General features: G+C 40.4%; 1 protein-coding gene across 1 annotated transcript in view; it reads right to left on the bottom strand.

Annotated features, from left to right (window-relative positions):
• LOC122807288 (carbohydrate sulfotransferase 11-like) overlaps positions 1-22255 on the bottom strand; it is a 971210-nt gene extending 948955 nt beyond the window's left edge. Inside the window, exon 1 of the mRNA XM_044078411.1 lies at positions 21760-22255. Coding sequence (XP_043934346.1) covers positions 21760-21895 — 136 coding nt within the window. The 5' untranslated portion in view covers positions 21896-22255. The remainder of the gene's footprint in view (positions 1-21759) is intronic.
• Between the last annotated feature and the right edge of the window lie 2140 nt (positions 22256-24395).

The following is a 24395-nucleotide window of genomic DNA, read 5'->3' as shown; positions in this document are numbered from 1 at the left end:
ATTATTTTGCCAGGCTCTCAATAAAGAATATGGACTTCTCTGTAGCAGTGTGCCCCAGCCCTAAGAAGTGACATTATAGGTGTTGAATGTTGCAGTACGGATATGCCAAACATAAGCATTATAAAGGAAAATTTAAACATGCTACAAATGAAAATATTAACAGTTACAAAGGTTAGCTATACAAAAATATACAATGGCACAGTAACAGACCTTATTTTAAACATTGCCTCAACTGTCTCACGACAAAGATCAAAGAACTACATATAATCCTCATTTAAAAAGAAGATTTCAGTGAAGACATTACAAAATAAACTTTCAGGATGTGCAAACCCATAATACAAGACGGGAAAACAGTACCCGTCACAACACAACCACAGTTTCATCTATCCTTCAAATACATCTGTTTACAATATTTGCTTTATTTGATTCAGGGAAACAGGCAGACAAAGACAGTTAGCATAATGCAGGAATCAATCCTGGATGGGGTAACAATTCATCTTAGGACAAAGGCACACCCCACACACCCCTACAAACAAACTGAACATCACAAATTCATCTACTGTCATGTGGCAGAAAACCTGAGCCCTGCGAAACACCATGCAGACACACTCAATATAGAGGGTAACCAAGCTGAGTGGCATAACTCTCAACTGCCCAGACTTTTGCAGAATGTTCAGATTTCTGCCTCATATTTTTGGTCTGTTCTTCATAAAATTTGTTTTTCTGATTTTTGTTGCTAATCATTGAGGAATTAATTCACTAAATAATAACAGGCATTTAAATGTCAGACTTCATATCCTTCAGAAAATGGATGGTAACCCATGACCTTTTATTCTAGCAAATTTCTAAGTTTATAAGAGTAATACTTGAAATTGTCCCTATTTTTGTGACTTTCTCCCCCATTATTTTTAGCTTTGTCCAGATTTTTTGTGCTAAGAGGTTGAGAGTTGTGCTGGGTAACCATTGCCTATGAGGCACCATTAAAAAAACTGTCACCCACAACACAAACTTTCTAAAATAAATATATATATAATGAAAAGAAAAATAAACAGATTATTATTAACAATGTTACAAATACACATTTTCAAATTTCAATGGGAAAAAATGGAGTAAACAGGCAAATATTACAAACATTACAAATATGCGTTTTCAAAACTTCATTTAAAAGACTAGCTTTGTCAGAACTATATTTTATGCATGTTGCATTTCCAAAAACAACAAACACTTCATCATACAACTTGTTTCGTTAATGTAATAAGCAAAACAATGTGCTCAAATAGCTGATGAGACACAGTCTTGTATCACCATTGTTCATCTGCTTTAGTTTCATAGGTTCATAGGTTTATACTAGGCTATCTGCCCTAAGGCATTTATAAGCCTAGCCCAAAGTTTTGTGGCTTACGCCACCCCTTATATGAAAAAATACTGTGCCCATTAGTTTGTTGTGCCTCTGTCCAGCAGTGACACAGAGATGATTCCCGGGGTAAACCTACGATCTCCCATCCACAGGTCAAGATTTCTCTTGAACAGAGCCAGCGAGGTGCTCTGCCTCACATGGACCGGGATTTTATTCCACAGCATAGGGAGTCTCTGAGTGATAAATCTATCCCTCCAGCACATCCCATTTATATCCGTGCTAAGGTTTAAGTCGCTTGCTCTAGTGGTTCTGGTGGATTTGGATTTTTTGAGGTGGAGCATGTCCATTAATTCCGGGTTGGACATGGCCTTGTATGTCAGGCACGTCACCTCTGAGCAGACGGTATGCGACTGAATAGAGCTGGAGTTTCTTCAATCTGGCAGCATATGACAGATTTTGGAGTCTCTTTATCCTTTTGGTGAGGAACTTTTGGGGTCTCTCCAATTGCTACAGATGTCGGGTGAGATACATCCTGAATGGGGCATTGTACTCGATCACTGGTCTGATAAGTGAAGAGTACAGGGGAACAATGACCTCACTAGATCTGGATGTGAATCCCTTCATGATCAGGTGGGCAATGTAGAAGGTCTTTCTAACCACTTTAGCAATGTGAGTGTCAAAAGAAAGGCCACTGTCAACCTGGGTCCCCAGGTCCCTAATAACCTCTTCTGTGCTTAGTGGATTGCCACCTATATGGTAGCTTGGGGTTACCTTGTTTTTCCCGAAGGGTATGACTATACATTTTTTGGCGTTTAACTTCAGGCCATGACTCTGGCACCAGCTATCTGTTTCCGTGAGTCCCCTCTGAAGGATATCCGTGTCTGATGCACTTTCCACTATGGCGCCCAGTTTGCAGTCGTCTGCAAACATTGTCAGCCAAAGTCCTCCCATGTTGGCCTGTACTTCTGAGAAGTAGATGCCGAACAATAGGGAGCCAAGGACCGAGCCCTGTGGGACACCACTTGTGACCGGCTTGGAGTCTGACATAGCGCCAGCAACTCTAACCCTGTGGGTTCTGTCCTTAAGCCAGTTTGCAACCCATCTTGTGACATATGGGTTTACATTTAAGCTGGTAAGTTTTTCTACAATACCCGAGTGGGGTATTGTGTCGAGAGCCTTTGCAAGGTCAAGGTAGGCTGTATGGACTGCCTTTCCCTCATCAATGGCCTTGGTGACTGTTTCGAAGAAGTCGACCAAGTTCAAAAGGTGTGATCTGCCCTTGACGAAGCCAAACTAGGTCGGGTCCAATGTCTGCAAGTCCCCTATATCTTTGTTTATGAGCTCCATTATGATCCTCTCCATAGCTTTGCAGACTAGACTTGTTAAGCTTATGGAGCGGTAATTACCACGGTCCGTAGAGGCACCGCCTTTGTGGAGTGGGACCACAGTTGCCGTACGCCACTCCTTGGGCACGTATCCTGTGGTAAGGCTGAGATTAAACAGCTGCCTTATGTGTGGGTTTAGTTCCTCATTGAGCTTGTGTAGCACACAGCCGGGGACACCATCCGGTCCCACTGATGCTGTGTTTTTAGCTTTAGAGAGAGCAGCTTTCACCTGTGCATTTGAGATGTCTGGGAGGCTACACTCCACTGGGATAGTTATCTCTCCTTTAGGGGGGAGAGGGGGGTGAAGTTTGCACTGAACCTGTCTGCCAGTATGTTGGCAATGTCTGTGGGTTCAGTGATTTTTGTATCATTTTGGACTAATTCTGAGCATATCTGGGAGTTTCCACCCAGGTTCCTAACATAGCTGAAAAAGGCCTTATGATTGTCTTTTGAATCCATGGCAATTTTTCTCTCAAAATTGGCCTTAGTTGATTTTATGAGTGCTCATATTTTTTTATTAATAATGATCAGGGGTGACTTCCATTTTATGGATTTTGTTCTATCATGTAATAGCTTTCTCCTCTTATTGTAAAGTTTGTTAATGGCTGGGGTCCACCAGACTGGACGTTTGCCCTTGGTGGAAAGAGTCTTGGTTTTATTTGGGATTGCCTGATCCATGCAGTCCTGGAGGTGTTCATAGAAGGCATTTGTAAGGGCTTCCGCAGCTTGGGTTGTGGTTTCCATTGGCTCAGGGGCCTTGAAGGATACCACACCAGTCTTGAATACTGTGAAGTTTGCTTTAGAGAAGTTCTTCACTGTGGTCTTTTTTGTTTGGGGTGTGGGCGAGATGTGGATTTCCAGTGAGATTAGTTTATGATCAGATCTCACCAATGAGGGATATACTTCCGGTGTGGAGCATTTTGTCCCCATGTTTGTGATAATGAGATCTAGTATATTTTCTCCTCTCGTGGGAACAGTGACTAGTTGTTCCATGGCATTTGAATTTATGAACTCCAGGAACTGTTGGGCTAGAAAGTTAGGGCTTGAGTAATGTTCCCAGTCTATATTCGGGTAGTTGAAGTCACCCAATATGATGGTGTTTGGAGATACATTTATACCCTCCAGTGTCTTCAGGAAGGCTGTGTGGGGTTCCTGAGTTTGAGAGGGTGGCCTGTAGCATGCTACAAATTGTAGAGCAGTTTTGCCTATGGTTAGTTGCACCTGGATGGTTTCCGAGCTTTGCGTTGCCACCAACCTGGAGGTGTGGGTATCCTTTATGAATATGGATACACCCCCTCCTTTTGTGGTGTGGTCCGGGTTTTGGGGCTGGAACGCATGATATGAGGTAAAACCTGATAGTGCCGGGGTGCTCTCAGGAGCCTTGAATCAGGTTTCAGTTACAGCACAGACATCGATGTTCTACATACTGAGAAGGGCCTCGAGTGCGTGCATTTTGAGATTTAGACTTCTGGCATTGAGCAGCATTACCCTCAGTTTCTTCCCATTTTTGTTTTCTAGGGTGGTAGGTTTAGAATTTGAGCCTTGCCTAAAAAAGGCACTATGGAGGTGGCAAGAGCCTTAGCCAATATCCGGAATCCCAGGGGTGACAGGTGCAAGCCATCCCTTGCGAAACAGCATGGCTTGTCAAGCATGTCATCCCAGGCAGACAGACACTGGATCCCCTTTGAATGACACCAGAAATTAAGCCAATTGTTAAAGCTGATCATCTTGTCTCTATATTGTGGCATCATTCTTGGTGAAGGAAGGATACTGCTCAGGGTCAGGGTCATACCTGCCTGGGCTACATAATCAGAGAGCTCCTCTATGTCTCTTTTTATGTAGTCCAGGGAGGTACGTCTCAGGCCGTTCACACCAGCATGGACAATGACTGTGTCATATTTGTACTTGCCGTGGAGTGACCAGAGTGCTTGTGTTATGTGGCGGATTCTAGCGCCCGATAGGCAGCTTACTGTGACCCTCTCCTTGTTCAGCCTGGTGAGTGGGACGTCAGTGTGTCTGACTATGGAGTCACCTATGACAAGTATGTTTGGTGTTGTATTTGGCCTTAAGGGCTGTGACTTATTTATTTATTTATTTGCATTTGTTTAACCAGGATAGTCCATTGGGCTCAAGAACCCGTTTTCAATGGAGTCCTGGGGAGAAAAGCTCCACATACATATTTAACAGAGAATGAGGATATACATAGACATAACATGGGGTTCAACATGAGAAAAGTACCAAGTACAGAGGAAATACATATACATTTGATGGGGTAAAACATAGTACAATTTACGTAATAACACGTGCAGAGAACAGCTGAAACAAGGCAATAAGAGTTACACCAAATTTATAAAAACAATTTTTGTTTTTTTTTTTTGTTTTTTTTATGTATTTATATAGAGAGAGAGAGTTAGCGTAGTATACAGGTAGGCCAAGGGTAATGCTGCCTGGTGTTCATACAGTCAGAACTGAAAGAGTTACTAGATGAAATAGTAGGTTATGAAGGGTGAGAGCAGGAGCATTGCCATGTGGAGGATAGATAAGAGTGGAGTGATTTTTTGAAGGATGGGAGGCTTGTGATGGTACGAATAGAGGGAGGAAGGGAGTTCCATGAGCGTGCTAGAGAGAAGGACAGGAGGTTTTGTCCAGGAGGGTGGTGGGGTCTATGTATTTCTATGAGGTTTTGATTGTTTGATCTTAGCTGTCTTTGTGTGTGGTGGATTTTAAAGGTAGAAGAGAGTGAGGGGCAGAGGGATGGCTGGAAAATCAGTTTGTGAGCATATGTGAGTTGGGTATATGAGAGGTAGTTGGGTAGTTCTAACCATTTTAGTTTGTGGAGTGGTTCACAGTGGTGTGTAGATGATTTGTTAGAAGTGGCAAATTTGGCAATTTTATTGTAACAAGAGGATAGTTTGGTTTTGAGGGAAGATTGGAGGTTAGTAAGAAGGGGTGCTCCATAGAGAAGGGAGGGCAAGAGAAATGTAGTTGAGAGTGTAATCTTGGTAGCTGGGCTGAGAAAGCGATTATGACGGTAGAGCATTCCAAGTTTTTGGTGTGTTTTTATGTTTTTAGCAGATGGGAGTGGAATTTAAACTGGTCATCGATTTGGACTCCTAATAGTTTGGTTTCTGATACAAGCTCAAGGGGAATGTTATTATGGCTGTAAATGGAGAATGATTTAAGATCGATGTTAGTATTTTTTGAAGGAGTAAATATCATGAGTTTGGTTTTAGTAGCATTAAGGGCTAGATGGTTGTCTTTCATCCAATTTTCAGTGGTGGAGAAGGCATCCTGGGTAAGCTTTAGTAGAGTTGGTATGGATGAGGCAGTGCAGATGATTGTGGAATCATCTGCATATTGAATAATATTAGCTTGAGGGATAGCGTGGTAAAAGTCATTAATGAAAATATTGAAGAGAAGGGGCCCAGGATGGAGCCTTGTGGGACACCTGTAGGGGTATTTAGAAAGGAGGAAGTGGCTTTTTTCCATTTGACTGCTTGTTGTCTGTTGAAGAGATAGCTGTTAAACCAGTGGAGTGAAGTGAGAGAAAGGTTTAGATTAGATAGCTTAGTAAGAAGTAGGTTATGGGATATAGTGTCAAAGGCCTTGGAAAGATCAAGAACAGTGGTAGATACAATGAGTCCAGAATCCCTAGCTTTGTTAACAGTTTCGAGGAAAGATAGAAGGGCTGTCATAGTACTATGATGGGGTCTGAATCCGTGTTGGGTGGGGGTTAGTTGATTGTTGTCCAAGAGGTGGGGAAGGAGTTGAAGGTGGATACATTTCTCCAGGACTTTAGAAATGGGAGAGAGGATGGCTATAGGACGAAAATTGGAGATGTTAGTATTATTTCCACCTTTGTGTAGAGGAATAATATAGGCTTTCTTCCAGGATTCGGGAACAAGACCTTCTTGGATAGAGCGATTGATGAGGATGCTGATAGGGAGGGCAATGGCATCAGCAGCTATACTGAGATAGTATGAGGGAATGTTGTCAGGGGCATTGGTGCCTGGTTTTAATTTCTGTAGGAGTTTTCTTATGGTAGAAGTAGGAGTAGGTTTAATTGAAAAAGGGTGTAATTGAGGTGGGGATGAATGGGACAAAGGAGTAGGAGGGGGAGATTGAGGTGAGGGTGAATCAGACAAAGGAGTAGGAGGGGGATGTTGGTTGGCAGAAGAGTAGGTATTAGGTGAATTGTTGTGTGTAAAAGAGGAAGTAAGTTTAGAAATAGAGTCTATGAAGAAACAATTGAATTGGGTAGCAAGATCTATGTCTTGTGAGTCTGGGCTGGGGTTTGGATTTTCTATAGTACCAGGTTTTAAGAGTGAATTTATACTTGCCCAGAATTTTCGTGGGTTAGTTTTATGATTGTTTTGAAGGTGGATAAAGTAATTTTGCCGGTCTATTGAGATAAGTTTTTTCACTGAGTTACGTATAGTTTTGTATTGATTGAGGTTTGATGTAGATTTGTTTTTCTTGTATTGTGTCCATGTTTTGTCTCTGAGTCGCATGGAAGTAATTGTATCTTTTGTTAGCCAGGGGGCTGCTTTCTTTTTTATTCTTTTGGTTATTAGGGGAGCATGATTATTTAGGATGTTTAGGAAGGTAGAAAGTGGGATACTGCATTTTCGAGTGGTAGGGTTTTTAAGGGAGTCCAATTAATAGATTTAAGGTTACTGGAAAAAGCTTCAGGGTTGAAGTTTTTATGGAATCTGGTAGTTATGTAATTGTGAGTAACTTGTAGGGGAATTGGAAGACGTGTAGTGAAGATGGGAAGATGATCACTGAGGGGGTCAGGAAGGGTTCCACTGTCAGGGTAGTTATGGGGATGGGAGACTAGAATCCAGTCTAAGATGTTGCCCCTTGAGAAGTCCTTGGATGGCCTAGTTATTGTGTTGATTAATTGAGAGTATTTGAAAAGGTTGATGTTGAGGGGGTGTGTAGGTGACTGTATGGAGGACCAATTAATGTTGGTATCTCCCATGATTATAGTTTCATGATTAATGTTACTTGATAGCCAGGAGAGGATGTTTTCAGGTATTGGGATATTATCTCCAGGGGGAATGTAGAGAGGCTATAGAAATGGATTTGTGTGTATTTAGTTGGAGATGAGCTAGTAGTAGTTCTGCATTAGAAAACTTGGGAATGGTTTTGTTGTAGGGTGTTAGGCATAGGGAGGATGCATAGAGTAGAGCTACTCCACCACCCTTTTTGTAGGGTCTGTCTGATCTAATGATTGAGTAGTTTGGTGGTAATATCTCGGCATCCTTAATGTGGGGTTTTAGCCAGGTTTCAGAAATGGCTAAGATGTCAGGTTTGTTATGGACTATCCATGCATGAAGGTTAGGGATTTTGTTTGCTACACTTTGTGCATTAAGAGAAGTGAATAGGATGGATTTATAATTTGAGAAGTGGTTTGGACCTGGGTTAGGGTGTATATCACCAGATAAAAGTATTGAAGTTAGAAGTTTGGTTAGTAAGAAGAGGTATTTGGGTTGTTTAGTTTGAATAGAGTGGGTGGAAGGATTAGAGGGGGATATGAAGAATAGGGAGGGTGTGATGACTTTATGAGGAAGGATAATTTTATAGTGGAAACATAGGTTGTTGCAGAGGGGGTAGAGGTTAGGAGAGATGTGGTTATTGTAGTGAGATTCTGTTGTATGGAGATGAAAGGTGGTATGTAAGTGGGTAGAATGGTTGATGAGAGAGGGTTGTGTAAGAGAGTAAAAATAAGTGAGGCTGAAAAGGAGTAACAGTTGAATTGGGTAGGATGAATAACTGAGAGACATGTTGTTGTGTTGATGAGATCTAAAATTATATCGAGGAGGATGAGGGGAAGTTGTCATGTGAGTATAGAGAGGGGTGGGAGGGGATGGGAAGAGGAAGGGGAGGAGTTTGATAGTTTGGGAGGAAGTAGGTGTGGTTTACAGGCTATAAAGGTAGAGGTTGTGGGGGTGGGTGGGATTTGGGGGTAGGGTAGGGGAGCGGAGTGAGCCCGCAGGGCGAACGGAGCGGGAAGAGACAAGGGAGTAAAATGTGGAGGGAGACAATCAGTAAAGAGAGAGCTAACCAACAGGTAAGTCTGATGGTGGGAGAAAGGTTGATTCAAAGGTGTGGGGGAAGAGAGGCAGGATGTAAGGGTAGAGAGCACTGAAGGCAGGCTTCCTTGGGGAGAGAAGAAGAGGTGATAAGAGTATCAGGGGACTAAGAGCAGCGTGACTAGGGGTCAGGTTACAGAAAGCTTACAGAAAAGATGAGGGGAATACAGGGCAGAAGCTAGTAAGTTTGAACGGTTACAATGAGGGGTAGACAATTGCAAATCAGAAAGCTGTCTTTATAGAAAGTTAGTTAACGAGGTGCCACCTGGTGGCCAGTTATAGTATAGCAATGGTCTTGTCTAGGAGGGTATGGGGGACTAAAGCGCGAAAGAGAAGGAACAGGTAATGTAAGGGGGTTAGAATAATAGGGGAAAAGGTTGAATCTGTAAAGGGAGGGTAGGCTGCTGGCTAGCCTGCCTGAATAGTATGCTAAGACTAGTAAACATACAATCCTGGTTAGAAGCAGTTGCTTAATATGTAATCCTTCAGAGTAGCTGGCAATACATACTGTTCAATGTCTTTACAGAGGTCAAAGTTTTCAGGGAGATGCTAGGTGGTTTCACTTTAGTTGCCCTAATGTTCAGAGACTTCCTGAAAGGTACAATGCAGGTAGCTGTTGCAGGGACAAACTGGAGCACAATGTGTTCAATGTCTTTACAGAGGTCAAAGTTTTCAGGGAGATGCTAGGTGGTTTCACTTTAGTTGCCCTAATGTTCAGAGACTTCCTGAAAGGGACAATGCAGGTAGCTGTTGCAGACTGCTTTGCACACTGATTTTGTGGTTTATGTGTTGCTTGTGGGGTGTCTTGAGATAGCAGTTGCTTGGGTATCTGCTTTGGAGGCCTCTGCTGTTTAGGTAAATTTTTACTCAGAGCCTCCGAGTATTTCTTTGTGTGTTTATGTGTTTGATTCAGTGGTGTGGTAGCATTATGTGAGGCTGGTTTTGTGGTGTGTGTAGTTGCCTTCTCCTCCTGTCTGGTCTTGCCAGTCCTGAGTTGAGAGAGCTCAGCCTCCAGTTTGGCTAAATAGCTGCATCTCTCACAAGTATTTGTGTTATGTGGGAGGAGGAGAGGGTTGTCTGTGTACATGAGGCAATTGTAACATTGCCTCAATATTCCCAGATTCACCAACTGGGCAGGAGAGGACGGCAGCATCTGGCCCTTCGACATGCTAGAAAAATTAAGAAGTTAGGTATGAGACTGAATAAGAGAGGACTTAGTAAGGTAGTGGGTACTCCTGGGGGGGGGGGTTCGCAAGTGAGGGACTTTGTATAATATAGAAGTGCTTAACCTGCAAGGAAGATGCTTTTAAGACAAGTGCTGAGCTTTTTTTTGAAAAAAAAAAACTTTTAGGAACAAGTGCTGCGCTTTTTAGTATATAGGATATACTGTTTAGGTTACTAGTAGAGCAGTTCTAAGGGAAAAAATGAAGAACAGACTTTATGGAGCCAGAAAAAGTTTAACCTTGTTAAACCGGCGCTGCCCAATGCTGCTCTAGTGGCAACTCCGCGCTAAATCGCGCTAAAGGGGCTGGAAAAGGCAGGAAATGACCCAAAATGGCCAATGAATTACAAGTTACTGTCTTAAACCACTCCTCTGAGGACAAACAGGCAGCTCAGTACTCCCCACTCCCACTGGTGAGTAAAGAAACTTCCCCCTGACCAAACAAAGAAAATGGAGAAGTACAGGAACCAAGACAAAGCCCAGGGATCAGCAAAACCTGATCACTGGAACAATTAGCCAGGAAAGTTAGGAGAACAAGAATTTTTTTGTTTTTTTTTTCAAATTTTTTTCACAGACAGAACAGAAAACACAATAAATGCTTTGCTTTTCGATTAAATGCTATCAAAAGCTAGTACACTTGAGTGTATTAGCCTGTAGTTTAACTTTTAAGCAAACTTAAACTAAGAAGTGTAACCAACAATTAAAGCTTATAAAAACAGGAAAAACAGGTAATACCACTATAAAATAGACAGAAACAGTCATCGAATAATTAAAGTCACTCATCCTCAAAGAATGTCATCTCACAAAAATCATAGACTCCAGATTTTAGATATTTTTCACTGCTTTTCCTTTGCACCTGCCAAACATCAGCCCCCTTTCACAGATCTTGAGAGCACACTAGAGTCAATTAGCGGTGCTTGTAAAGTGTCTGGAAATAATGTACTGCTTTTGGGGTGGCACCACCAAAGAAGGAATTGACAAGGCAAGAAAGGATTAATTAGCATTGCGCTTATGGTAGGATGTTTGAAGAAAGAAACTGTTTGTAATCAGAAGGTAGGTGGGAGATACGGAGATGTACAGAAAGCCAGCATGTCATGGACAGTAAAGTTCAAGTGAAGATATGAGTAGTACTATGGAGTGTGGAGTGGTCGGCACAATAGATAAAGAGTGGGGAAAAATGGGGTGAAACTGTGAGGTGATGGTAAAATGCATATATGGCAGGTCACTTGGTGGCAGTACTATGTTGGAACTGTTATTTGCAGAGTATGTAAGTAAGCAAAATGCTTCACAAAAAAGACCAAGAAAAAAAGCTTTCTAGGAAGGCAATTGAGGAGAGCTGCAGTAGCAATGCGAATCACAGAGACATACTTTATTCAGTACATTTTAATTTGCTTTAACAATCATTTAAAATCAAGTAACAAATGAAAATACATGCAAGGAGATGGGGAATAACCATTGACTCAAAATTATAATGTAGTACACAGACCTTGTTTAGACCCTGGACTTCACTCCTGTTTGAAATTAACAGCTGGGCCAAAATAAAAAGTACAGCAACAGGTTAAAATCTACCCTTCTCCTAACCAAAGAAATACCAAATATCAGAATGTTTTTCCCACAAAGCCAACAATACTGATGAAGTATGAATTTAGCTCTAATTTCAGGGCTTGGGGGAACAAAAAGCTCTATATAAACAGTACAGACATTTTTATGCAAACAATACTGTTTGACCTAGGGTGAATGAGCTTTGTTCTTAATCTAGGACATCTGAACATACCACTAACTGTTCAGAGTATTGTCTGGACTTGATAATCAGTTCAATGCATTTTGGTAAGACAGACAAAGATGACATGTTTCTTATAACTTTGGGATTTATTCCCATGATGTTTATGTGATTCTGAGAAAACAATTATTTAACCAGACCAGGTCAGCCTTGAAAATTAGTACTCGCATATAGCAAGTCAACACCTGCATGGCAGAGTAAATTGGAAATGTGTACTGATGCAAATGAAAGGACTGCATTAGCAGTAGTCACTTGTCATTGCTATCTGTAAGCAATACCCCTTCTTCCAATAACAAAGCTCGGTGACAAGAATGCCATTCTTACCTTGTCCTTTCATTTCATAAATCTAATTCAGGCAGTTAACATAACAACTGCTCACTCTCTCCCACATAAACATCTTCTAACACAGATGGAGGAACACTTTACATGGGCTACACTGACAATTCTAGGGCTACTTCTAGGATGATTTTTAAAATACTGCAATGCTAAGATTATGGTTAGTTAAATCGGTTCCAAGTAGCACAATGATGTAGCAGTTAGCACTCCTGCTCAACAGTGTTTGATCCTCCGGATCAGTTTCCAGCTGGTGTGCCTTTTTTAAGGAGTCTGCATGTCCTCTTACTGACCATAAACAGAAAGAAACAGGTTTCAGAGAATGCACTACAGAAATCAATCCCTTGATCAAAACTCTCTGTTACTACATCAAATGTAGCTGATTTGATCTGCTATTATCAAGTATTTAGAACTACCAATGAGTTTAAAAACATCCGCAGGAGAGAATCCGTTCTTACCAGTCATGTATGCATATCATCAAATATGAGTGGAAGGAGTCAGCACTTTCAGAAGGTACATTTTTTAAGGTTTATTTTCCATACAATGTTTGCAAGTATGATGCCTAAACTGGTTCTTTTATATCATGCTCAGGCGTGGATGTTAGTGACTTTTTAGGGGGATGTAAAAATCATGCAGTCTAACAAAAAGCTAGTATCCAAGTTCTTAGCTGAAGGTACTCTGGCAGTGTTGATCAAGAAACTGGACAGACTGCTGCTTCCCTGGGTGTATGCAGTGAGAAAAGCTTTGACCTTAGTTTTAAAGGCCAGCTTTGAAACAGACACTGTCTAGTGAAGTCATGAACACAACGCATTTGGTATGCTCCTTGGAAATAGCCTCTTAGACAGTTTAGAGCACATTTCTTAGAAAAGAAGTCTATGCAACAAACAGTGCAAGAACTACAGTATCTTTACCAAGACGTTTCATGACACGTCAGTTGTTAACAGTAATTAAATGTGCCAAAGAAATAAGTCTGCCCATTAAATCTCTAGAGGTAATCATATTGACAGGATGGGCAATACTGCCAGACTACAGGGCTGTCTATCCTGGATGAGGCCTGTTTTCCAAGAAGAGGAACTTGGAAGCCTAAAAAATATCCTGGCAGTATTCAATAATGATCGTGCAAAGTATATTAGTCTGTACAAAAAAAGTGCCTATAAGCTGATAACCTAAAACAATTAAGTTACTCTTTTTTTGAAGATAAATAATGCATCCATCCTTTTACATTATTTTGCATTTTAAGCTATTTTGCCTGTCATGTCCCTATCCCAATTACAAATTGTAAAGATGTTCTTCCCTCACACAAAATATGGCAGTAATCAACAGTCATATTAACATAGTCATATGGACTGCATCATGGTTTATTACAAATGAAGGCCTATAAAACTTTTCTACTGCAATCCTTTTCCTAGTGGTTGCTGTGATATTACCTCTCTGGGCCAGTAATCAAGGGGCCTGAATCCTCACCACTGACACTGGAGAGGTATGTTCACTTGCAGCTGTCTACATCAAGCACGATTTCCCTTAAGATCACACAGGAAAAACACTCAGTCTGGGGTCTGGGTTTCTCTCTGTCTCCAGGTCACCGATAAGACTCTCCACTGGCACAGATATAGAGTTAAGTCCTCAGCCGAATGTCCAAGCCAAGTCCTCCACCACTCTCTCTATGAAACCATTGCTTTGTGTCCGTGCTCCAAGCAGCTGACACACACTCTTGGAGATTTGATTTGCACACACACACACACACACACACACACACACACACACACAGACACAGAAACACACACACACACAGACACACACACACAGCTGGGAAAGGCTGGCACAAATTTGCTAGCGATGCTGCCTTCTGCCCAGACTATAAAGTAGTTACTGCCACCAGACACTCCAAAGCCAGTTATTCTAAGGCTCTCATAAGGGTACCAAATTATACTGAGTAAAATTAATATTAATACAACTGGCAGCGTTTGACCAATGCAGTAAAGCTTTCAGGAGTGGCCACAGAGTCACGAAATAGATATAAGTACTCTCAATGGTTAAAATATTCTCTAAAGTACCAGCCACAATGAAAAGTTTAAATACATTTAATAATAAATAATAAAAGAGCATGAAAATATTTAATTTACTTTTGTTAACCAGGATGGTCCGACTAGACACAGATCCATTTTCAGTGGAGGCCCAGGGAAAAAAGCTCCACAGTAAGTAAAATTTTACAAAATATGCTGAAATGCTAGTATACAGAGAATTCTCAAACAATATGTTAAAATACAGTATACAGCAGAAGACATAACAAGACCTATATATACAAGAAAAAATAGTTGCACATGGTTAATAACAGAATAAGTATAGAAATTCAATCAGTATTAGGAGAAGACCTAGACTGTAATATACATTACAGTAGGTATATTAGGAAGTGAGTTATATAAGTGGAATAATTTGAGGACTTATGTAATACATGGGCATAGCCACTTATTCAGTTTCAAATGAATAAATACCTGTGGGGGCACTAGATGAACCATGATTTAGCAACCAGTAAATTTCTTAAATCTGTCTTGAAGGTTGTTCCATCCCACTACCACCTATGCCCCGTTTGCCACCTCCCTTTCTCCTCCTGAATTTCTCCCTACCCACTCACTTATATTGGGACAGTTTGGTAGCAGTATACTACAACTCCTGCTCTTCCAATGTGCGTATTTGAAGCACTAAGAATCATTATTTATCCTTTCCACCCTTTTCACCATTCTGATTATTACCTGCATACCTAAACTCCCTTTCTCTGCACACCTTTTATGTCCACTCATCATGCTATGCAGCACCTTTCACATAGCTTGCATGATTCATCCAAGGGGGGTTATAACTCCTATAGCCTTTTCCTTCTCTGGCCTTTCATGGGTCACCCCATTTAGCTTGTATATGTTCCCTGAATTTTCCCATGGAAATTTATAATCTTGTACTTTTTTTATATTAAACCAAGGCAATCACTTACTTCTCCGCCTGAAAGCCTGTGAAGGTTTCATCAGATTTTTTAGTTATATTTTTTTAGTTATATTTTACACTGTGGTTACTTTTGTTTTTTTTTGTTTTTTTATTTAAGGTTTCATCAGTGATTGATTCAAATATGGGTAATCAATGCTCCTATCTTGGTATCATCAGCAAACAGGCTGATCTTATTCTCCTGCCCTACCTACCATGATATCTGGCACAGACACACTAAACAGGAATTGCCTTTTCCACAAACAACTGTCCCTTAACTATGAATCTCTGTCTTCTGTCAGTCACTTCTGTATTCACCTCACGACCTGGGCGCCACCCCATAACCTTTAACATTACTATTATCTCAATTATCTCAGTGCATGACACAGTGTTGGGGGTGTTGCTGAATTCCAGTGTAAAAGTGTAGTATAAACATTATTAATCATCCTTATTTTATATATGCAGTATCTATTTTCTCTGTTTATTTTGTACTACAATGATAAAATGGGAGACCTGTATCACAAACATAGAATATGTGCAAAAATTCTTAAATTTTACAAATAAAAGCTCCATGGACCAGATTGTTACAAGAACAGAATATACTTAACATGGTCCTAACAAACATCCTGGACCAGGATTGCTATGGAAACCTCTACAGAATAGAATATACTTAACATGGTCCTAATAAATTTATCATCTATATGTACCATCCCCAAGGTATTCCCCTGACTGGTTTTGTCAGATAACAAACAAGTAAACCCTCTGCATCAAAATCTCCAAAATATCAGAAGCAAATATTACAGAATTCAAGGCTTTGAACATACAAATCTCCTAAAATTTTATGATGAAGGCTCCAAATTCTAGTGTAACAGTATCACTCAAAATGTTGATACTGCAAAGAGTTATGTAGATATGTTCTACTCGCACCTTGACAAATGTGTTACCTTGACAGTCCCAACTATATCCAGGCAAATGGGAAGTTTAAAAAACAAACCAGTGTGGTGGTCCAGAAGCATTACTAAAAGGAAGAAACTCTGTAACCTATATAGCTGTGATATATGGAAATATTGCCAGCACAGCTATCTGGAATTTTGTGAATATTGATATGATTTATACAGAATGGTATGTTATGTATGGAGCTAAAATGTAACCACAGCATGCCCTGCTAACTTAGAACAGAAATGCATATGAACTATATACCTGTGCAAATGTATGTTTTAACAGTAGAAACTAGAACACAAAAGGGTTAACCTGCAAAACTTCAAGAAAATAAGTTGGAAATGAATTGCTTTATGATTGCATTATAAAAGTTCTCTCTCAGTTTCAGTGTAGGAGACACAATGTCTAGAACTAGAAGTTTTTGTATTGTCTTGAAAGATAAGTAATTACTAAGTTTAAAATGTAAAGTGTTTTATTGTTTTACGACTTCCAAGATATGTAAAGTGTTTTATTGTTTTACGACTTCCAAGATATGTAAATACCTGAGAGATATGTATTTTTCACACAGAGATGTTAAATTCTGTTTGTTTCTGTTTAGGTGGCAAAAAGTGATGCTGTCTAAGGTAACCCAGCAGTAATACTGGATATTAATTTAAGAACTCTCTCAGAGAGAGATTGGACATTTTGTATTTTGTCTTGGACCTAGCAAGAACATCCACACATCATCACCATCTGCACTTGCCTTGCTGTAAGTAAGATTTAGGGCACAGCATCTCTTTTAGATATAGACAGCAATATAGGGAAGATTAGTTTAGATGTTTTCTGTATTTATTTCAGACTGTCCTGCAATGTTGTTTTAAAATATTTCCTGTGATTCTGAGATCTGAAGTTTCTGTGTTGATTTACTGAGTATTGTCATGTTCTTTTAATTAAATATATTTAAACCTATCTTCATGGCTGATATGTGTGAGACATATGTAAGCTCTTAGAGTACTTGCATATCTATTTGGTGACCCTGTACAGGCCACTCCAATAGCCTTGCTTGGTCAGACTACCTTATGGATTAATAGTAGAATTAGACAGTATGACTGGACACCCTTTGTAAGAGCCTTATTGTAGCAAATAAGGAGGGGTTCTGGTGGCAGTGATAACTACCTTATAGTCTGGGCAGAAGGGGGAATAGCTAGTAAACCTGTTCCAGCCTTTCCCATGTGTGTGTGTGTGTAAAACAAATCTCAAAGTGTGTGTGTGTGTGTGTGTGTGTGTGTGTGTGTGTGTGTGTGTGTGTGTGTGTGTGTCAGCTACTTGGGCAGGGACATAAAGTACTGGTGGGAAAGAGAGAGTATTAGAGGACTTGGCTTGGCACCCTGGCTAAGGTCTCAACTCTATAGCTGTGCCAGTGGGGAGTCTTACTGGGGATCTGGGGAGAGAGGCAGAAACCAGCCCCAGACTGACTGTGATCTCTGTGTGCTCTTAAGGGAAATTGCACTTTACTGTGTGCATACTTGTCATCCTCCCATTGTGTACATCCCCCATTCTTGCCAGTGGTGAGGACTGTGGCTCCTTGATTACTGGGCCAGTGCAGGGGCGTCACAATAGCAGAAAAAAAAAACTTCAAATTAAGTAGAAAATCAGACACCTAGATAGGAAACTAAAAAATGACACTTGAAAAATGAAGGCATTCCCATGAATTCAGACTAGTTAAAGAAGCCAAAGATAACTACAAATCCTTATTTAGTTATATCAGAAAAACAAGAAATAAAAACATAGCTCAGAACGTATTCGTAATGGTACTACTTATTTTGATCCAGTGGATATTGCCAATATACTGGCAAACAAATTTAATGCCAACTTCACCTCAAAGACATCTACTCCAAGTCCACTTATCCCAGAAGGAATCAAGCCACCAATCATCACAAGTGGACATACTGAAAGCACTCTCCAAAATAACGAACACCTCATCCAAGGGGCATGACAACATAGTTATCTAATTAATAGCACTAAACAAGCATTTGCAGCTCAGTCCTCAACCTCTTGCACCTAGCAATTGTTTTTGTCACAAAGGCGTTGTGGTGCCACCACTGACCCCAGGAATTACAGGCCTATCAGTGTAACCAGTCTTATATGCAAAGCCACGGAACGTATTATAACTGACCTAATTAACTATGATAACAACAATCTTTTCATACTCACTCCCAGCAGTTTGGCTTTTTCAAGGGTAGCTCTTGACTTTTGAATCAAGTGAACTTCTTTGAGAGGGTTACTCAGGCTGTAGACTGCAAACTAGCTCTCCACACAGCATACCTTGACCTTATCAAGGCAAGCAATATCATTCCATACCATTCTGTATGCAAATATAATAAACATGTTGAAGGAGCTCCAAATTGACCCATATGTGGTTAGGTGTAAAGACAAAAGGGTTAGGGACAGGACTCACAAAAATTGGAGTAGGGAGAGCATCCTCCAAGAGCATGAAAGTGACCAGTGGAGTTCCTCAGGGAATTGTGCTTGGACCACATCCGTTAGGTATCAGCTTCTCAGATATATATATTTCAAACAAGGATCTATGATCAACAAACTTCAAGGATGATTGTAAGCTGAGAGTCATCGTCAAGTGTCCCTCTGACATACAGGTAGTCCAAAATGAACTTACATTTGTCAATAGCTAGTGTACAAAAAATGGGCTCAAACTCAACCCTAAAAAGTGCAACACTGTACAATTCAGTAAGCAACCCCTACCCCCAGTTTACACTACAGATAACACACCACTTAAAAATGAAAAGGTCGTAACAGACCTGGATACTTGATTGGACAGCCACCTCACATGTGATCATCGCATTGCAACAGTAATTAGGAAATCCTTTTACCTTGTACAGTGCATAGGAGAAGGTATCTCCTCAGATTCAGTGATTTTTCAGAGCAAAAGTGTGATTAGCTTTTTTTTCTAGTGGCCAAACATCTTCTGCAGTTACTGCTTGCAGTGTGACCAGCTACTACCTCAGGAAGTTAGATGGGTTCTAGATGATGATGTGCAGATATTATCAGTTGTGAGCTGCTAATGGACTGAGCTAGAAATCTGGGAAGTAAAGTGTTCAGAAAGTGATCCAATATGTAAGAGCCTCATCACTATACAATTAGCCTGTTGTGGATAGTCTGTTCTATATTCTTTAATGGAATTACAGTGTTTCTGAAACAGAACATCCAAGCTATGAGGGACTGGTGTCAGATTTACACTTCTCTATGACTATGACATAGGCACAGTACTATGACTTTAGCCTTCAGAGTTTGCCTCATTCCTCCTAGACTCACGGACTCATGAAATCAGGCCTGATTAAGGGTGCATATGTTACAAAATAATTAAAGTAAGCACATACAAAGATTCATCATATCTAACAATATGACATCTACTACCTGAATACTTTCTATTCTGAATATTAACAATATTCCTCTTTGGAAACCTCTGCTACGACAGTGATATGCATTTTAATGCTCATAATTTTGAGAAATCTGGTCAAAATGGCTTTTTACCCAACATAACTGTGTGACAGTGCTGTGCACATGAAATATAATGCTCTAAACCAGACCTAGCTATGTGTGCACAACCTGATACTTTACTGTGTGGCATTTACCAACATTACCTCTGTTATGTGAAAGGGATTTTTATTTTAACTTGTCAAAGCAAAGATGCATTGTATTTAAGTGGTCCAACACATGATACCTAAACTGCTTGCCTGAGTGGCTAAACTTAGTGCAACTTTCTCTCTCCTACCATCTCTCTTTTTCACAGATGTATTCACTTTTACCACGTGTTCCATATCTGCCATGTGTTTTACATTTCTGTGGTGAAAAGGCACACATAGTTACAGGCACAAGTCATCAGTATCTGAAATACTGTACTACTGTGTTACCTTCTGCACTGAAAATGCTCATTCTATTTGATAAATGTAGAGGAAGCAGTAAACAAAACAACATGCTAGTGTGTGACTTGTTCAAAACATTTACTTGGACACATTTCAGTCACCATTTGTCAAAGACCAAAGACTCCACCATGCTTCCATTTAGTAAACCGACACTCAGCCATACCTCCCACACAACAGACACACACACACACACACACACACACACACGTGCATATATACTCTTTTGTTCATTCTTCTTTTGCTATTATTCAATGAGAGAAACATTCCTCAGAAATTACATTAACATTGAAGGCATGTTATCAAATGACGTAGGTGGCATTTTTATGTAAGAGCTATGTTAAAATGTATTTTACTGAATACTGGCTATACTGCTACAGAAATAAAATCTAAAATGCTGATAGAAGGATCTCATAGCACTGAACAGCTCTGTAATTTGATAAACTAATGCTCAGATGACCAGTACTTAATCATTAATTTATACCTACCTTTAGCTGCAAGTCGAGGTTCTGGGCAGAAATTAAGCAAGAGCAATTATTGTATTACTCAATACCATGTTTTCTATTAGGCTAACTTAACAAAGGACAACACATGGAGGAATAACTTGACAATGAACATAATTTTACACACTTTACTCATTGATTCTATTTTATAAGTTGATCAGGCTAGCATGCTGATCCTTTTGGATCATTTTCAGGCTAAACTGAGGGATACATGACAAACCTACAACTCACTCAGCATAAGAATATCAACAACAGTTAAGTTTTCTCACCATTCAGTATGAGAATTTGCCAGTCGAGTTTCACTCTGTACGTCACACCTTGAAATCTAGCAAACACCTGAAATGTTTAGTTCTCAAACACTCCTCAGCATTAATGCTACTTGATCAGAGGTATTTGCATGCACTAGGCAAGGGTAACGAATTTACTAACAATCGCTTTCCAGATAATCTATGATGTAATCAGTAGAGATGATAAAGCAAAAGCTGTCACAATGGCTAAGACTTCGAATTCACAATGCCAGGGTCCAAGATTTAATCCTCATTTCCAGTCATTATAAATATGCACTGAGTTTGCATGTTTTCCTTATGTTTGTGTGAGTTTTCCCAAATAATCTGGTCTCATCCAAAACTGGCTGGCTACCTTACAATGTCCACAAATAATGCATTATTCCTTGCCACATTCTGAGAAAGACCAGTACACTTAACTGGTTAAAAATATACATGCTAAGTTAAATGAAATTAAAAATGAAGATCTCGTTCGTAAAATAGTAGTAATAATAATAGCAGAAAAAAATAAATTATAAGGCAAGAATATAACTTGCATTTATGATTCCGTAAACCTTGCTAATTTTTCAAAGAAGTGTTACCAAATGAGTGGATGACTAAACAGACTGTAAATTGTATTGTAATCACGTTAAGAAAATACATGCAAAGAATATGAAACTGCTTGACAATCATACTAAAATTAAAACAATTAACAAAAGTGAGTGAAGTTCTTGTGTGCAATTGATAACAACTTCTGTTACGCAGTACAAGCCAGGTACCAACGTTCTTAGACCGGAACTACATTACTTGGGCACAGATGCTAAAGTCTGCAAAAAGAAAACTACCAACCGGATTACTGTGCAACAAGGCACAAAGCTATATGATGCACATTCTTCTGCAGCCACAACGCACATAAAACAGGTAACTAGACAGAACATGCTGGTAAGGTAATAAAGGAGAAGTTGCATTGATTCAGTATCTAACTTTCTTACCTGACTGGAGTGTGCTTTGAAAGTAAACAATCACCAGGGTACAAGATAACAGACAAGTAAATAAAATCATTCGGCAAACAGTGGTTCTCCTCATGCTGGCCCCCTTTACTTTCCGCTGTAACCATTCACAAAGCATTAGATCAAAAGAAGGCTGGATCAATAAAAGTTGTCCTGATGAGCCCAGCCAGATCGGAAGGCTGCTACTGCAGGAATTGAGTGAGAAAGTTTTGTAAACTTTCCGCTCATCGTCTACAATGGGCTCCGATTAGCCCCAGATGTCAGAGCCCACAGATTAAGTTACCGTGGTTCCTCCAACACATTCCTTTTCATCTAGTTGTCCTGACGCAGATGGGTACTGCCTGACATACTAAAATTCTAGCAACCAGCTACACCAAGTACCAACTATCGGCAGGGAGGGGCTATAGTTTTCCTGCCTACGGGGTGGACCGTGGCTACGGCCGATTTTGGTCGTCACTCCCCTTTCAGTAGTTTCTATAACGTCAACGGGGTGTGTCTTTGTAGGTGTATTAATAAAAGTGATATGGTGACGTAATTCTGCATGGATCTCGGTCGATTATACCGTGGAAGCTCGCGCAAAAATGGGCGGAGAGAGTTGATTGACAGGTTGACACGGCTAGAATGACAAGCATTCTGACCGGTAATTTTGAGTAACCCATCGTTTTACCTTTAAAAGCAGGCAACGGAAACGGATTAATGCATACTTTGCTTTCACTGAGTTTCATAGCATTTAAGGGCTATCTCTGACAAATTTAGTGTCCTTAATTACTTTATAGGTATAGTTGATCGGATAGCATTTGCTCTGTTGCATGTCTGACCTTGACCTAAAATTAATGTATCCGTATTGTTTAAAATGCAGTAATTATGATTTTAATGTTTTTTGTGGAGCTTGTCTCCCCGGGCCTCTGCTGAAAAGGAGCAGCTTATTTACCCAGTCGGAGCTTCTCGGTAAAGAAATGCAATAAATAAATATCTTTCAAATTCGTTAAATTAAGAATTATGGAGAAAGCTAAAAAACGATGGACAAAGACACACGATTTTACATATTACTGTAATCCACTTTAAAAAGTTAATAAAACAACAGGCTTTTCATCAGCATACATTTTCTGAACAATGAGCGGTATGAAACTCTAAAGTTTGGCATATTTGATTGTAATATTAAGTAATTTAGTAGCAAATCAGGAGAGACATACGCAAAATCAGGGACAGTTGAGAGCTATCCTCAGTGGTTCATATATTGTCTACAAGAAATGGACTCTGTGCATTTTGTTATATAGGTTCATAGGTAGGTACTAGGCTATCCGCCCGAAGGCATTTATAAGCCTAGCCAGAGTGTGTCGGCTTTCGCCCCCCCCCCACACACACACACATTGATTAATTAACTGAGCCTCTGTCAAGCAGAGCCAATGAAGTAATCCCAGGGTTTACTTTCTGTTACCCATCCACTCGTCAAGGCTTCTCTTGAAGATTGTTAGTGAGGGGCTCTGCCTAATGTAGTTAGGAATTTTGTTCCAAAGTATGGGGAGTCTCTGTGATAGGAATCTATCCCTCCAGCATGTTCTATTTATTGTTGTGGCGAGGTTTAGCTCACTAGAGTGCGTGGCTCGCAGTGACTTGGATTTCTTTAGGTAGAGCATGTCCATCAATTCTAAGTTGGACATGGCTTTATAAGTCAGGCAGAGATCACCTCTGAGTAAGCGATATGCCACTGAGTACAGCTGGAGTTTTTTCAGTCGGGCTGCATAGGACGTATGTTTGAGGCCAGTAATCCTCTTGGTGAGGTGCTTTTGTGGTCTTTCAAGCTGTTGGAAGTGTCTTGTGAGGTACATCCCAAATGGGGCATTGTACTCTATGATGGGTCTGATGAGTGACGAGTAGAGGGGCACTATAACCTCTTTATTTCTAGATGCGAACCCCTTAGTAATTAGATGGGCCACATAGAAGGACTTCCTAATTACTTTGGCAATATGATTGTCAAAGGAGAGATTACTATCGACCTGGGTCCCCAGATCTCTTATTACCTCTTCAGTATTAAGGGAGCTGCCGCCTATGTGGTAATTCGTGGGTGTTTTGTTTTTCCCCAAATGGGATGACTATGCATTTTTTTGGCATTTAGCTTGAGGCTATGACTTTGACACCAGGTGTCTGTCTCAGTAAGGCCTTTTTGGAGGATGTCCGTGTCAGCCGGAGAGTCAATTATGGCTCCCAGTTTGCAGTCATCGGCAAACTTGGTTAGCCATAGTCCTCCTGTGTTGGCCTGTACTTCTGAGAAATATATGCCGAACAGTAGGGGTCCCAGAACTGAGCCTTGTGGGACACCACTTGTGACTGGTTTAGAGTCAGACCTGGAGCCCGCTATTCTTACCGTGTGAGTTCTCTCTGTAAGCCAGTTGGCAACCCATCTTGTGACGTAGGGGCTTATGTTCATGCTGGTGAGTTTTTCTATAATACCCGAGTGAGGAATGGTGTCAAACGCCTTGGCAAGATCAAGGTAGGCTGTGTGAACCACCTTTCCCTCATCTATGGCCTTGGTAACTGTCTCGAAGAAGTCAACCACGTTTAGTAAGCATGATCTGCCCTTAACAAAGCCAGACTGGGTCGGGTCAAGTGTTTGGAGG

The sequence above is a fragment of the Protopterus annectens genome, chromosome 7.part0 (assembly GCF_019279795.1).
Source record: "Protopterus annectens isolate FY-2018-M chromosome 7.part0, PAN1.0, whole genome shotgun sequence".
Lineage (NCBI taxonomy): Eukaryota > Metazoa > Chordata > Ceratodontiformes > Protopteridae > Protopterus > Protopterus annectens.
Note: the sequence above shows the minus strand (reverse complement) of the source record. Positions and strands in the feature narration are given on the sequence as shown.